Source organism: Mixophyes fleayi, chromosome 2 (genome assembly GCF_038048845.1).
Source record: "Mixophyes fleayi isolate aMixFle1 chromosome 2, aMixFle1.hap1, whole genome shotgun sequence".
Lineage (NCBI taxonomy): Eukaryota > Metazoa > Chordata > Amphibia > Anura > Limnodynastidae > Mixophyes > Mixophyes fleayi.
In genome coordinates, this window is record NC_134403.1 from 49,000,337 (window position 1) to 49,012,413 (window position 12,077).

The window sequence follows — 12,077 nt, forward strand, 5'->3', positions numbered from 1 at the left end:
GCCAGAGTGACCCTAATTTAACACACAACAAAATATTTTCTTTCATTTCATGATTATTTCGCTTGGTGCATTTACAATTAGTGCGCTGTTGACTGTCTTTCTGTTCTATTATTGAGTCACTGCAGTCAGTTCAGTGAGCACCCATTGGGTTAGAATTATTATTTTCACTCTATGGATTAGCTGTTTGCTTCATAGCAACCCAAAGAACAAAACTATATAACTTATTCATACTACACTTACAGAAAATAAATCTAATTTTAATGTTAAACCAGTTTATTATTGTCGTTGTGCACAGAATACTGCTACTGAACAGCTGACACCCCCCCCCCCCCCCTCCCCCCAAAAGAAAATATTTTCTGCAACTCAGAACACTGAATAATGAATCTACTGTACCACAAAGTTCCGGCTCCATAAAAACAGTCACAAAAACTAATTTTAATCTTAAATTGATTCTAAAATTATCAAGAGGCTATTTTAACAATGACACCCTGCTTTCACGTTAGAGTACAGGCTAATTCCAGCTAAAAGTGAAGAATGCATTTTAGGTATAATTCCAAGAAATGCTAAATATGACTTACCTGTGTTGTGTTATCCTCAATCAAATCATCAATAACAGGCTGCTTATATAATAATAGCCCCCTCACTAGCCAAAGACCATGCCAGACAGGGCAGCTCTCCTCACTTACAAGGAGGAAACTTTAATACAGGCTGCATGTTGCACATTGACAGTACAGTATTGACAGTACAGTATTAACAGAAGTTAGGACAGTCTCTCCTGACTGCAGGAGATTCAGAGGGATCCAATGGATCAGGTGGATAAGGTGGATTGCCGGAACACAGCTAAGTAATCAGTTGTATTTTTGTTTGACATGTAGAACTTTTACCCTTTAGTTGATATTAAAGAAGAAATCTTTCTGCATTTGTTTATCCTTTAAAGATAAATTCATAAATGAAATTATAAATAAAAGGGAGTTTTCTGCTTTGAAATTTAGTAAGTAACTTCCCTTACCAATAATAATACTTTGGTGGTGGGTTCCTCCATTGGGACCTCCACCCTTCATAGTCTTTAGCATAATCCCTGTACTTACATATAGCCAGGACCTCAGCCAATCACCTTCAATGCTGCTAGGCTCATTAGCGAGAGAGATTCCATGCAGTGGCTCTATTACATCGAACAGTAGGTACGGAAGGACCCCAAACATTATTATAAGATACATTGTTTACGGCAAAGTTTGAAAATAGTTTGAAATATTTGTATATTATAATGGCTTTCCACCATTGGAGCCAGCTCAGTGGATGCATGGCATTTTTTCAGGCATATGTGTTTGTGGGGTAAAGAGAGCACCCCAATCATTTTTAAAAGTTGGTTATTATATGTTCCACACATAGGGGCAGACTCACTTAGCCGTGATGTGTTTCTGTGCACAATACTGGCAATTACATTGCAGAGATCCTTGCTACTAGAGGTTCGAGCAAAAATGAGAGAAGACTTTAACCATAAACATCCAGAGGAGACACCTGTCACCAGGTACCTAGTGTCTAAGTGAATGAAGCAAACATTATCACTATGTCACGCCACAAGAACTGCAAAAGTAAGTTGATCTGTCTAGTTAATAGCTAACAACTTCCCAAATCTTTTAAGAAAACAACTCCATGGCATTTTTTCTGAAAATAAAGCATTACTGATACAGTAATGTACAGTAAAAAAAATAACACAAACATGTTTCTTGGCTAAAAGTAACAACATATGACCAAAACAATAAAGTTATTATGAATAAAAAATAAATGTTCCAGCCGTCTGCCACATGCCTGGTATAAGTTATATTCCACATGATAACTTAGCTTTTTTCTCAGTTAAAAGTTACAATGCTATTTCGTTGCTACTCCCTATGTCTAGAACTCCTAAATTTCCAGCATCCACCTATCATCCTCCCTTCAGACATTTAAAGCACAATTTGCTGAGTGCAGTAGCCAAGGGGAGCTCTTCATCACGTTTCTCCAACGCTTGTCTCTGCACTTGTGTTTATCCCTCAGTATATGGTTTACCGTCCTCTATTCTAGTACATGTAATGAGATACATACCCGTGTATGCATATAAATAAACCTATACATACACCTTGTACAAACGCCATCACTGCGCCTGCAGAACTTATCGCCAGTTTCTAAACAATAATATGTTTTTATTCAGCTATACCTATATATGCATATTATGATTTTCTTAAAAATGTGTTCCATTAACATGTCTGAGTTCTAAAAGCAGAAGATATTAGCAATCCAAAGAAAGGGGAAAACGTCATACAAGTACCTGGATTTGTCATCTCTACCAGTGTTTGCGAATACAACACACACAGCTGGATAAAATAGCCTTTCACTTCGCAAACTAAGCACATAATTCATACACCACATCGTCAAAGCGCTACAACTTAAATTACTGTAAATGAACTTTGAAGCAGGGTGATCCAAATTCCAACCTTTGGACTTGACGTAGCTCTCTAAGGGGTATATTTACTAAACAAATTCCAGCTATCATTTTGTAGAATGCACTAAATAAATGACAGTTAGAATCTGATTGGTTGCTATAGGCAACATCTCCACTTTTCCAAACCCGCAGTTTAGTAAATCTAGCCCTAAATCTTTTCTTGCGGCCCCCAGATAGCCAAAGAAATTTTTTTCATGTTATACAAATTGCTAACATATACTAATATCATCTACTGTATGTGACAGATATGACAAGTTTGGGCAGCACTGCCTTAGAGCATCTCAATATTTACAGCCCCGACACTTTGATAGTAGCTTGACTGATGTATGATTATTAAGGGATATGATAAGAGCATGTCTTACCTTGGAGCCAGGGGCCAGGCCTGGGGGTGCAGATAGCCCTTAATGCTTGCATGGTAACAGCTTGGTTGGTACAATCACAATACCCAAGCCAGAGTCTGGTCATTGTTCATACTAATGTTGTATATGGTTAGCTCTCACAGCTGCACACCTAAGCCTGCCCCTCTGCAAACCACAAACTAAACTTCTCTATTTCTAAAAGTACATGCACGCGCTGGGGAGATACATAACTACAGGTCTCTAAATATACAGGGCCAGGACAAACCCATTTTCCCCCTTTATTTTTAAATACATTTAGTTAACTTTTATTTCTTATACCTTTAATAATATGTTCTGTGCAATAGAATTTTGGAGACTGGATTGGGAACCATAAGTCAACACAATTTTCCATGTGCTATATTGTATCCATCAGTTTCTACTTTCAGTTCTGTACATTCTATTGCATTTCGTTGTCTAAATAAGTTTAATTGGCTGGCTAGATTGAGATCTACAGACAAACACTACAGTCTGTGCTCCCTGTTAGCTTAATCGTATTATTTTGCTTATCAGTATAAAACTTTGCAAAGAAAGAATGGTGATGACCTCCACCGTACAACAAAGGTAGGAGACGTTTCTGTCTACATTTTGAACATAGCTAAATCTTTCAACGTAAAGAAACAACCTAGTTAACTGTTGTACCATAAATGCTAAAAAGCAAAGAACACATTATTTGTTTTAAAAAAATTCTAAAAAGAATGTTCGCTAAATGAGAGCTAAATTATATTGGTTTAACTCTTTGCATGCTACTGCCAGAACCGTAACTAGTCATTTTAGTGCCCTGGGTGAAAGAGAACACTAGCGCCCCACCAGTGACGGATCCAGGGGGGGGGGCGATCGGGGCCCTAGAAGGGGCTAGCTGCCGACAGCTGCGCACTCTGCAGGTCCGTTCAGCAGTGACAGTGTGCTGCCGGCCGCTCTGATTGGGTTTTAAACACAATCAGAGCAGCGGGTCAGCACACTGCCACTGCCGAGCGGACCTTCACATACTGTGCAGCCGCCGGCAGCCTTAGAAATCAGAAAGGGGGCGTGGCCTAAATCACCCCCCCCCCTAAAATCGCCCCGGGTATATCAATAGTCTAGATCCGCCCTTGCGCCCCACGTAGGTTGGAGTCATAAAGGCATTATTGCAGGTTGAATAGTCAACCTACTGTGGGGTGTGCACAATACTGCCCTCCAACCTCCAATGTCATATATACACACTATACACCCTATATTTATGCATAATTAACTACAGATATATGTTAACCTCTGCAGCAATATAAACTCTAAAGTATAAGTTCTAGAATAAACAGGAGGTTGTTAGTGAATATTTTGATTAAACTGTGAATGACCATCTACCACGGTAACTACGTTGACAATTTACAATTTTATAACATAGGACGTGCCTCATTTAGTGCATCTAAGCTACAAGTAGTATTGGTAGGGATAGGGATAGATGGACAGGGTGCTGGGTCAAATATACATATATATAAGTGTAGCACTGGAGACTCGAGCAAGCCGCACATGCACTTTAGATACCACCCCTGCATCTAAAGAACTACATCTCCCAGCATGCAATGGGGAAGAGGAGTTTGGGATGAAGCAGTTACATACGACAGTTAGAGGTTCTAGGAGGGCAGCAGTTGGAAGAGGAGAAGGAGCAGGGAGGAGAGGAAACGGTATTGAACAAGGACTACGGCGGTGATGGGAGAGACCAGCGCTGTATAGGCAGAGAAGGATGCCATAACCGGGGACACTATAAGATGGACTGCTGTGAGAGATCTGACTGGAGGAGCAAAGTGAAAGTCTGATAAGTACCAATGTTTCTTATATTGTTCATATGATTGGACTGAGCCATGTTACTAATCAGGTAGGGAACAGGTGAGGAGGCCTGAAGAATATTGTATTATGCCCTTTTGCTGGACTGAGATATAATAATAAGGGTGGGGACAGTCAGCTAGAGGAAAGAGACTGAGTTTACACCATGAGAAACTGCACTAACTTTGGCGGTATCTGCTATCTGTGAGACGGCCATATAACTGCATGGTGAGGAGCCAGCTTTTATTAAAGTGACTTTATGCTTATGCCTAAGAAGAATAGAGAGCACAGTGGGGTTGTACATTGTGTTTTGCCTTTGTGTGGAATTGGGATAACAACAGACAAGTAACCGTGCTTTGTCAAATTACCTCTGATGAAACCGTCATTAAAGGACGGAGAAACGCGTCAGCTGACGTCATTTCTGGGATCTCACTTTGCCTGTGATTGATAACTGCATACTGCTACACGAGAATCAGCAGCATACTATTAATTGCAACGAATGGCCATTCTTAAAAGCGATGATACGACTGAGGTTCCAAACAGATAAGTGCTATATATTGTTTATCATTATCTTTTCAGTGGAGACTACTGGATACATGTTATGAGAAGAATTCAGGAGAGTTACTTCTTTTAGAGGAGGCGCATGTCTCTGGGACAATTCCACTATAAGGCAAGAATCTGGTGCATGCGCAGATAAGGTGGAGTGCTGTTAATCTCTCATAAAGTGGATTATCAATATTATCCTGCAAACAGGTGGTCTTCACAGGGCTATCTAATATATAAATGCTTAGTGGCGTCTGTCTGTCTGTGTGTTTGTGAAAAAAAATAAACAAGTTGCAGCGCCACCTGCTGGGCAGAGTTATACACTGACCTACTAAATTCTTAGTGTGTGTGGGAAAAAAAATTCAAAAAGGGCTGAAATTTGGTAGGGCTCAAACTCATTTTCGTGAGGTAATTTTACCTCATGAACACACATGTGTAGAGGCGTGCGTTAGTGTGTGTGTGTGTGTGTGTGTGTAAAAAACTATTTTCTCAGAAAGGGCTCATCCAATTGACCTGAAATTTGGTATACTGACATTATTTGACAAAAAAATTAGAATAGTCAAGTCAGTTAACTTCCATCATCCCCCCTTCCCCCCGTGGGAGGGGTAGTAAAGGCTAAATTTACGAGTTGAGGGGTCAAACTCATTTTCGTGAGGTAATTTTACCTCATGAACACACATTAAAAAGGCCGCTTGCGTCGGGAACTAACGCTCTTCCCCTGAGGGGGCCTGGGCTAGGTCCAAATGCATGGCAAGAACCTTTTTTAGACCTTAAGTAGCTTGATTTGACTAGAATGCATGAGTATCATGCACGGGTTAACTTGTTTTATATAGTGACGCTTATTAATATCTATTTGGATACAGAGTGATTATTGGAACTTCTGGAGGATATCAATGCGGAATTGTATTTTGATCAATGCTATATTAGGAGATATATATGAATACACAATTTTTATTGTTTCCTAGTTTTGTATGCTGATGAACATTATATATTTTTATAACAGAGATCTCTTAGGCTTGTGATATACCGGTATATGATCGAATAAGCAATTTTAGTTATTTGTGTAGATGATTGTTTTATCATTTTATTTTATACAGGAATAAATTACTATTTTGTCATTTCTATCAGCGTTTCCTCATTGTGATTGTTTACATCTTTTTGTGGCGATTTCAGCAGATTGCCAAAGGAAGCGGCAGATAGATATTGATTAAACACAATATTGTGCTGGGTGTTGTAGGTCAAACAGCGCCTGGTTGTGTTTTTAGTTTGCTTTGTCACATTGCCTGGGAGAAAGTAACTGTTCGTTGGAGTAGAGTAATATTGCAAAGTGCCACTGAGTGGGATTATCGGTGCTAAACTCAAATTGAGGAATACAAGGAGCTGTGATGTTGCTCTGTGTTATTTGCCACTGAATGTTTGTTCGATCTGGGAAAGAGAAGAAGTGATCTGTGTTTAAACTGCTACTGTATAGACCAGTGATGGGCAAACTTTTTCAGGAGCGGGCCAAATAAAAAAGAAAAACGGGCCAATATAATTTATTAAAAAACTCAAATATCGAAATATATAATACAATTTTTTGAATGGGACGGGAGGGTGTTATATAGCAGTGTTACCTCTATAAGTGCAGCGATAGTACAGACAGAGCACTTATTTCAGCAGCTTGTTGCAGATCCGTCTTTCTGGTGAGCCACTAACTGACAACACAGCAGCCAATTGAAATCCGCCTTAGTATATGGCCCAGCCCATCTCTTCTCACATGACTTTCAGCCATTAGGGGGCGGGCAGGTGTTTGAGTGATTGACATATGAAGTGTCCTTTTAGGAAGGAGGATGAAGTGTAATGGAGGAAATAGCTGGGAAGGCATAAAAATGAAGGTTCTGACACACAGGGTCGGCCCTAATAATATTATGCATATTTTAATTAAATTTTTTAAAATATTGGCGGGCCGGATAGAACCTCTAAGTGGGCCGGATCTGGCCCTCGGGCCGTAGTTTGCCCATCACTGGTATAGAGACTGCACACCCATATACCTCTGATTAACATCCAAATGTACTTGTATGCTATGTGTTACAAAATTAAAGTAGCTGTGATAGTGTGTAGTGTACATTGTTAGTGATAGTTATCATTGTTAGAGAGATATTGAAAGATAGTTATTAGAAGGTATAGAGGTACCTCTTAGCAACATCAGACTAGTGAGGACTATATAATATATAATCTGTGTGCCTTATACGTAAATGGTGGCAGGTGAGGAGGGAGGTGTGGAAGCGTGTGCCTGTGTTGGGAAAGGGACCATTTAGATCTGTAACATTAGGGATGGGTAAGTGCAAGATTGAATTTCTAGAATCCAGTGTAACAAAATAGAGGTAATATATTGTTTGACTGTTTGATTATTTGATAAGTTATTAGATCTGGGAGCCGGCAGAGGCGGATCTCCATGACACAAACAGTAAACAGACAACGGGTAATGGTGATGCTAGTGTATAATTTAATGTGAATTCAGTGATACTTGTGTAATTGTAACTAAAATGCACAGTCAGTTGCCCCCAAAATGTAGAAATGCTGACATTTAGAAAATTAATTAACAAAGGATAACCCCTAACTCCACTGTCTTTTACCCCCACTCCCCCAATCGGCACCTTCCACTTTCCTTTAGGATGTACGCTCTCACAAGCAGGGCCCTCTTTCCTTGTGTTCTGCTTCCACTATTCCATCACCCCCTGTACCTCTTGGCCGGCTTCCCCAGACCTGTTATCTTGAGCCCAGACCTACTTCACGCTGGTCATTCCCATCACTCTCACTCAATGTCCTGTCAATAAATTGATCTGCATTACCAAGATATCTTTATATTATTTGTTTATTCAGTATATCTGGTCTTTGTATTTTGTTTTTCATGTATCAAGTAATGTGTTATGTATCATTGTGTTTTCTATATGTCATGTATGGTGCTGCATACCTTTTGTGGCACCTAATAAATAAAATATAATAATAATAATAATAATAATAATAATAATAATATTATTAATAATTTAACCCTCCTGCGCAGATTCACAAGAACAATACACCTATCAACCATAAAATTAAAACTACTGACAAGTGAAGTGAATAACACTGATTATCTTGTTACAATGGCACCTGTCAAGGGGTGGGATATATTAGGCAGCAAGTGAACAGTAAGTTCTTGAAGTTGATGTGTTGGAAGTAGGAGAAATGGACAAGCGTAAGGATCTGAATGACTTTGACAAGGACCAAATTGTGATGACTAGACAACTGGGTCAGAGCATCTAAAAAACGGCAGGTCTTGTGGAGTACTCCCAGTATGCAGTGGTTAGTACCTACCAAAAGTGGTCCATCTGGTGAAAAGGCGACAGGGTAATGGGTAAACAAGGCTCATTGATGCGAGTAGAGAGTGAAGACTAGCTTGTCTGGTCCAATCACACAGAAGTACATTAGACTGCTGCCCATCATGTGGACGGCAGTTTGATGCTCTGGGAAACCTTGGATCCTGGCATTCATGTGGATGTTACTTTGACACGTACAACCTACCTAAGCATTGTTGCATACCAAGTACACCCCTGCATGGTAATGGTATTCCCAGATGGCAGTGGCCTCTCTCAGAAGGATAATGCGCCCTGACACACTGCAAACATTGTTCAGGAATGGTTTGAGGAACATGACAAAGAGTTCAAGGTGTTGACTTGGCTTCCAAATTCCCCAGATCTCAATCCAATTGAGCATCTGTGGGATGTGCTACAAAAACAAGTCCGAGCCATGGAGACCCCACCTCACAACTTACATGACTTAAATGATCTGCTGCTAAGATCTTAATGCCAGGTACCACAGGACACCATCGCAGGTCTTGTTGTGTCTATATCTCACTGATTTGGTGGCACGAGGGAGACTCATACAATATTAGGCAGGAGGTTTTAATGTTGTGGCTGATCAGTGTATAAACAAGTTACTGCATATCTAACAATACATTGATTAGGAACAAAGAAATATTATGCCACATGAAGTAATTAGATTCCATAACTTATTAAACTGCAATTTTTTAAAAAGATTTCTAGCACAGCCCCCTTGAGATATGTTGACTGGGACACTTTTTTTAACATATGGAAAAGGTGTCTTCCAAGTACAAACTGTTATTAAAATAAGAATAACGCCATTATAGTTTTACAATAAATCCTACAGATATACATTTCCTGCGTAAAACATTTTTGTGGTGCTCCTTAATTTTTCTTCACTGTCCTCCACCCACATCCTATGCCCTTGTCCTACCCCTCCGCCACCCACATCCTATGCCCTTGTCCTACCCCTCCGCCACCCACATCCTATGACCTTGTCCTACCCCTTCGCCACCCACATCCTATGCCCTTGTCCTACCCCTCCGCCACCCACATCCTATGACCTTGTCCTACCCCTTCGCCACCCACATCCTATGCCCTTGTCCTACCCCTCCACCACCCCCATCCTATGCCCTTGTCCTACCCCTCCGCCACCCACATCCTATGACCTTGTCCTACCCCTTCGCCACCCACATCCTATGCCCTTGTCCTACCCCTCCACCACCCCCATCCTATGTCCTTGTCCTACCCCTCCGCCACCCACATCCTATGCCCTTGTCCTACCCCTCCGCCACCCACATCCTATGCCCTTGTCCTACCCCTCCGCCACCCACATCCTATGCCCTTGTCCTACCCCTCCGCCACCCACATCCTATGACCTTGTCCTACCCCTTCGCCACCCACATCCTATGCCCTTGTCCTACCCCTCCGCCACCCACATCCTATGCCCTTGTCCTACCCCTTCGCCACCCACATCCTATGCCCTTGTCCTACCCCTCTGCCACCCCCATCCTATGCCCTTGTCCTACCCCTCCGCCACCCCCATCCTATGCCCTTGTCCTACCCCTCCGCCACCCACATCCTATGCCCTTGTCCTACCCCTCCGCCACCCACATCCTATGCCCTTGTCCTACCCCTCCGCCACCCACATCCTATGCCCTTGTCCTACCCCTCCGCCACCCACATCCTATGCCCTTGTCCTACCCCTCCGCCACCCACATCCTATGCCCTTGTCCTACCCCTCCGCCACCCACATCCTATGCCCTTGTCCTACCCCTTCGCCACCCACATCCTATGCCCTTGTCCTACCCCTCCGCAACCCACATCCTATGCCCTTGTCCTACCCCTCCGCAACCCACAGTACGTCTCGCAATCTCTGAAGCAGGCGTGCCCTGAAACTGTTTTGTGATACTTATCTTGGGAAGCTGTTAAAGGTTTTTTATTTCTTCTTCAAACCCCAGAAAAAATATATACTATATATATATATATATATATATATATATATATATATATATATATAGCCGAATTTAGAGTTAGGAATATATCCAGCTAGAACAGGGGTGGGCAAACCAGTCCTCAAGGGCCATATAACAGTTCATGTTTTTAGGATTTCTTTAATCATGCACTGCTGAGTTAATCTATTTGGCTGGGTCAGTAATTATCCCAGCTGTTTCTACAGACAGAAATCCTAAAAACATGAACTGTTATATGGCCCTTGAGGACTGGTTTGCCCACCCCTGAGCTAGAAGGTGCAATTTTGTGCCTTGGCAAAACTATGTTGTGCTGTAGGGGTACAAATTTAAACCTTTCAGACAGATTTAAAATTGGTTGTGGAGCACAACCTAGCTTATATCTAAATCACAGTGTAAGAATAGAGCTGCCTAGTTAGTGCCATTCAGGAGATAAACAGGAGGTGAAGAGCAGGTGAATATTCTATCTGGAAACACTGCTACGAAAGTACAAAATCCGTCATTCTCCTACATGTTCCTCTTACGCTCCACGTCATGCATTGTGTGCTGCCTGGACACTTCCTATTGAACTATTTACAACCAATACTTCCTAAAACTGCTTTTGATCAATGGTCTTATATTTATTTTTGATGAATTTGTAAGCTCACATTCACCCATTATAACGCCTTACCTCACACCCACTCACCCATGTGCACATTTTGGGCCTGATGCTGTTGGACGTGTTTTTCACTGTGCAGGCCCACAAAGAGAGCACATGCATATGCGTGCATGCAGTGTCGTGCACATCTGACCTTTGCGCCTCGTTACTACTGGGGAAGTGGGGAGGGAATTAGCAGTCTAACATAGGCCAAGACCAGCATGGAGAGGCATATATGCCTGTCAGAAGCCATATCATTTGCACCTGCTAGAGGGCGCCAACACTAGAGGGCTGCTTGTGATTGCAAATTCACCTTTGAAGGTGATAGGTGTTTTCTTCATTGATCCTGCATATATTCTTTTTTGCTATCTAAACAGATGTTAACCATTTGTCTTGTGCTTATGACCTGGCTGTGTGCATGTGGGTGTATGTATGCTGAATGTAAACAGGTACAGAGCTGGACACATGGTGTCATACATGCTATCCAGCACATTGGTGTAAGTATGCTATTTTTCAGAGTATTTTTGAGCATAAATTATTACAAAATGAGACCAATTCCGCATCAGACCCGTTCAGTTATTCACCATTGTTTACTAAGACACTGTACACTTTATCATGAATGTTCTATGTAACCATTTACTCTCTCTGTTGCTCCTGGATAGTGACCTCTCTAATTACACCCCTACCCCTCCATTGCCCTTTACTGGCTGATTCAATTCCTCTCTCCAACATCACGACTTAACGTGGGGAAGAAGGGAAAAGTTATCTCCTTTCTCGCCTGCCTGTACCTTCATATACTCTGCTCCCCGCACCCTCCTCTACAGCCTGAACAAACTGGAACTAAGCTGCTCCCTCAACACAATCCCCTCACCTCCCCTTTTCCACCCCAAAATGTCCCACACACAACGTACC

General features: G+C 41.7%; 2 protein-coding genes across 2 annotated transcripts in view; both read right to left on the reverse strand.

Annotated features, from left to right (window-relative positions):
* The window catches only part of FLT3 (fms related receptor tyrosine kinase 3), a 91,939-nt gene extending 88,955 nt beyond the window's left edge, over nucleotides 1-2,984 (reverse strand). The window contains exon 1 of the mRNA XM_075198941.1: nucleotides 2,842-2,984. Coding sequence (XP_075055042.1) covers nucleotides 2,842-2,944 — 103 coding nt within the window. The 5' untranslated portion in view covers nucleotides 2,945-2,984. The remainder of the gene's footprint in view (nucleotides 1-2,841) is intronic.
* Nucleotides 1-12,077, reverse strand: part of SLC46A3 (solute carrier family 46 member 3) — a 511,104-nt gene that overhangs the window by 43,175 nt on the left and 455,852 nt on the right. The gene's annotated exons all lie outside the window — the stretch shown is intronic.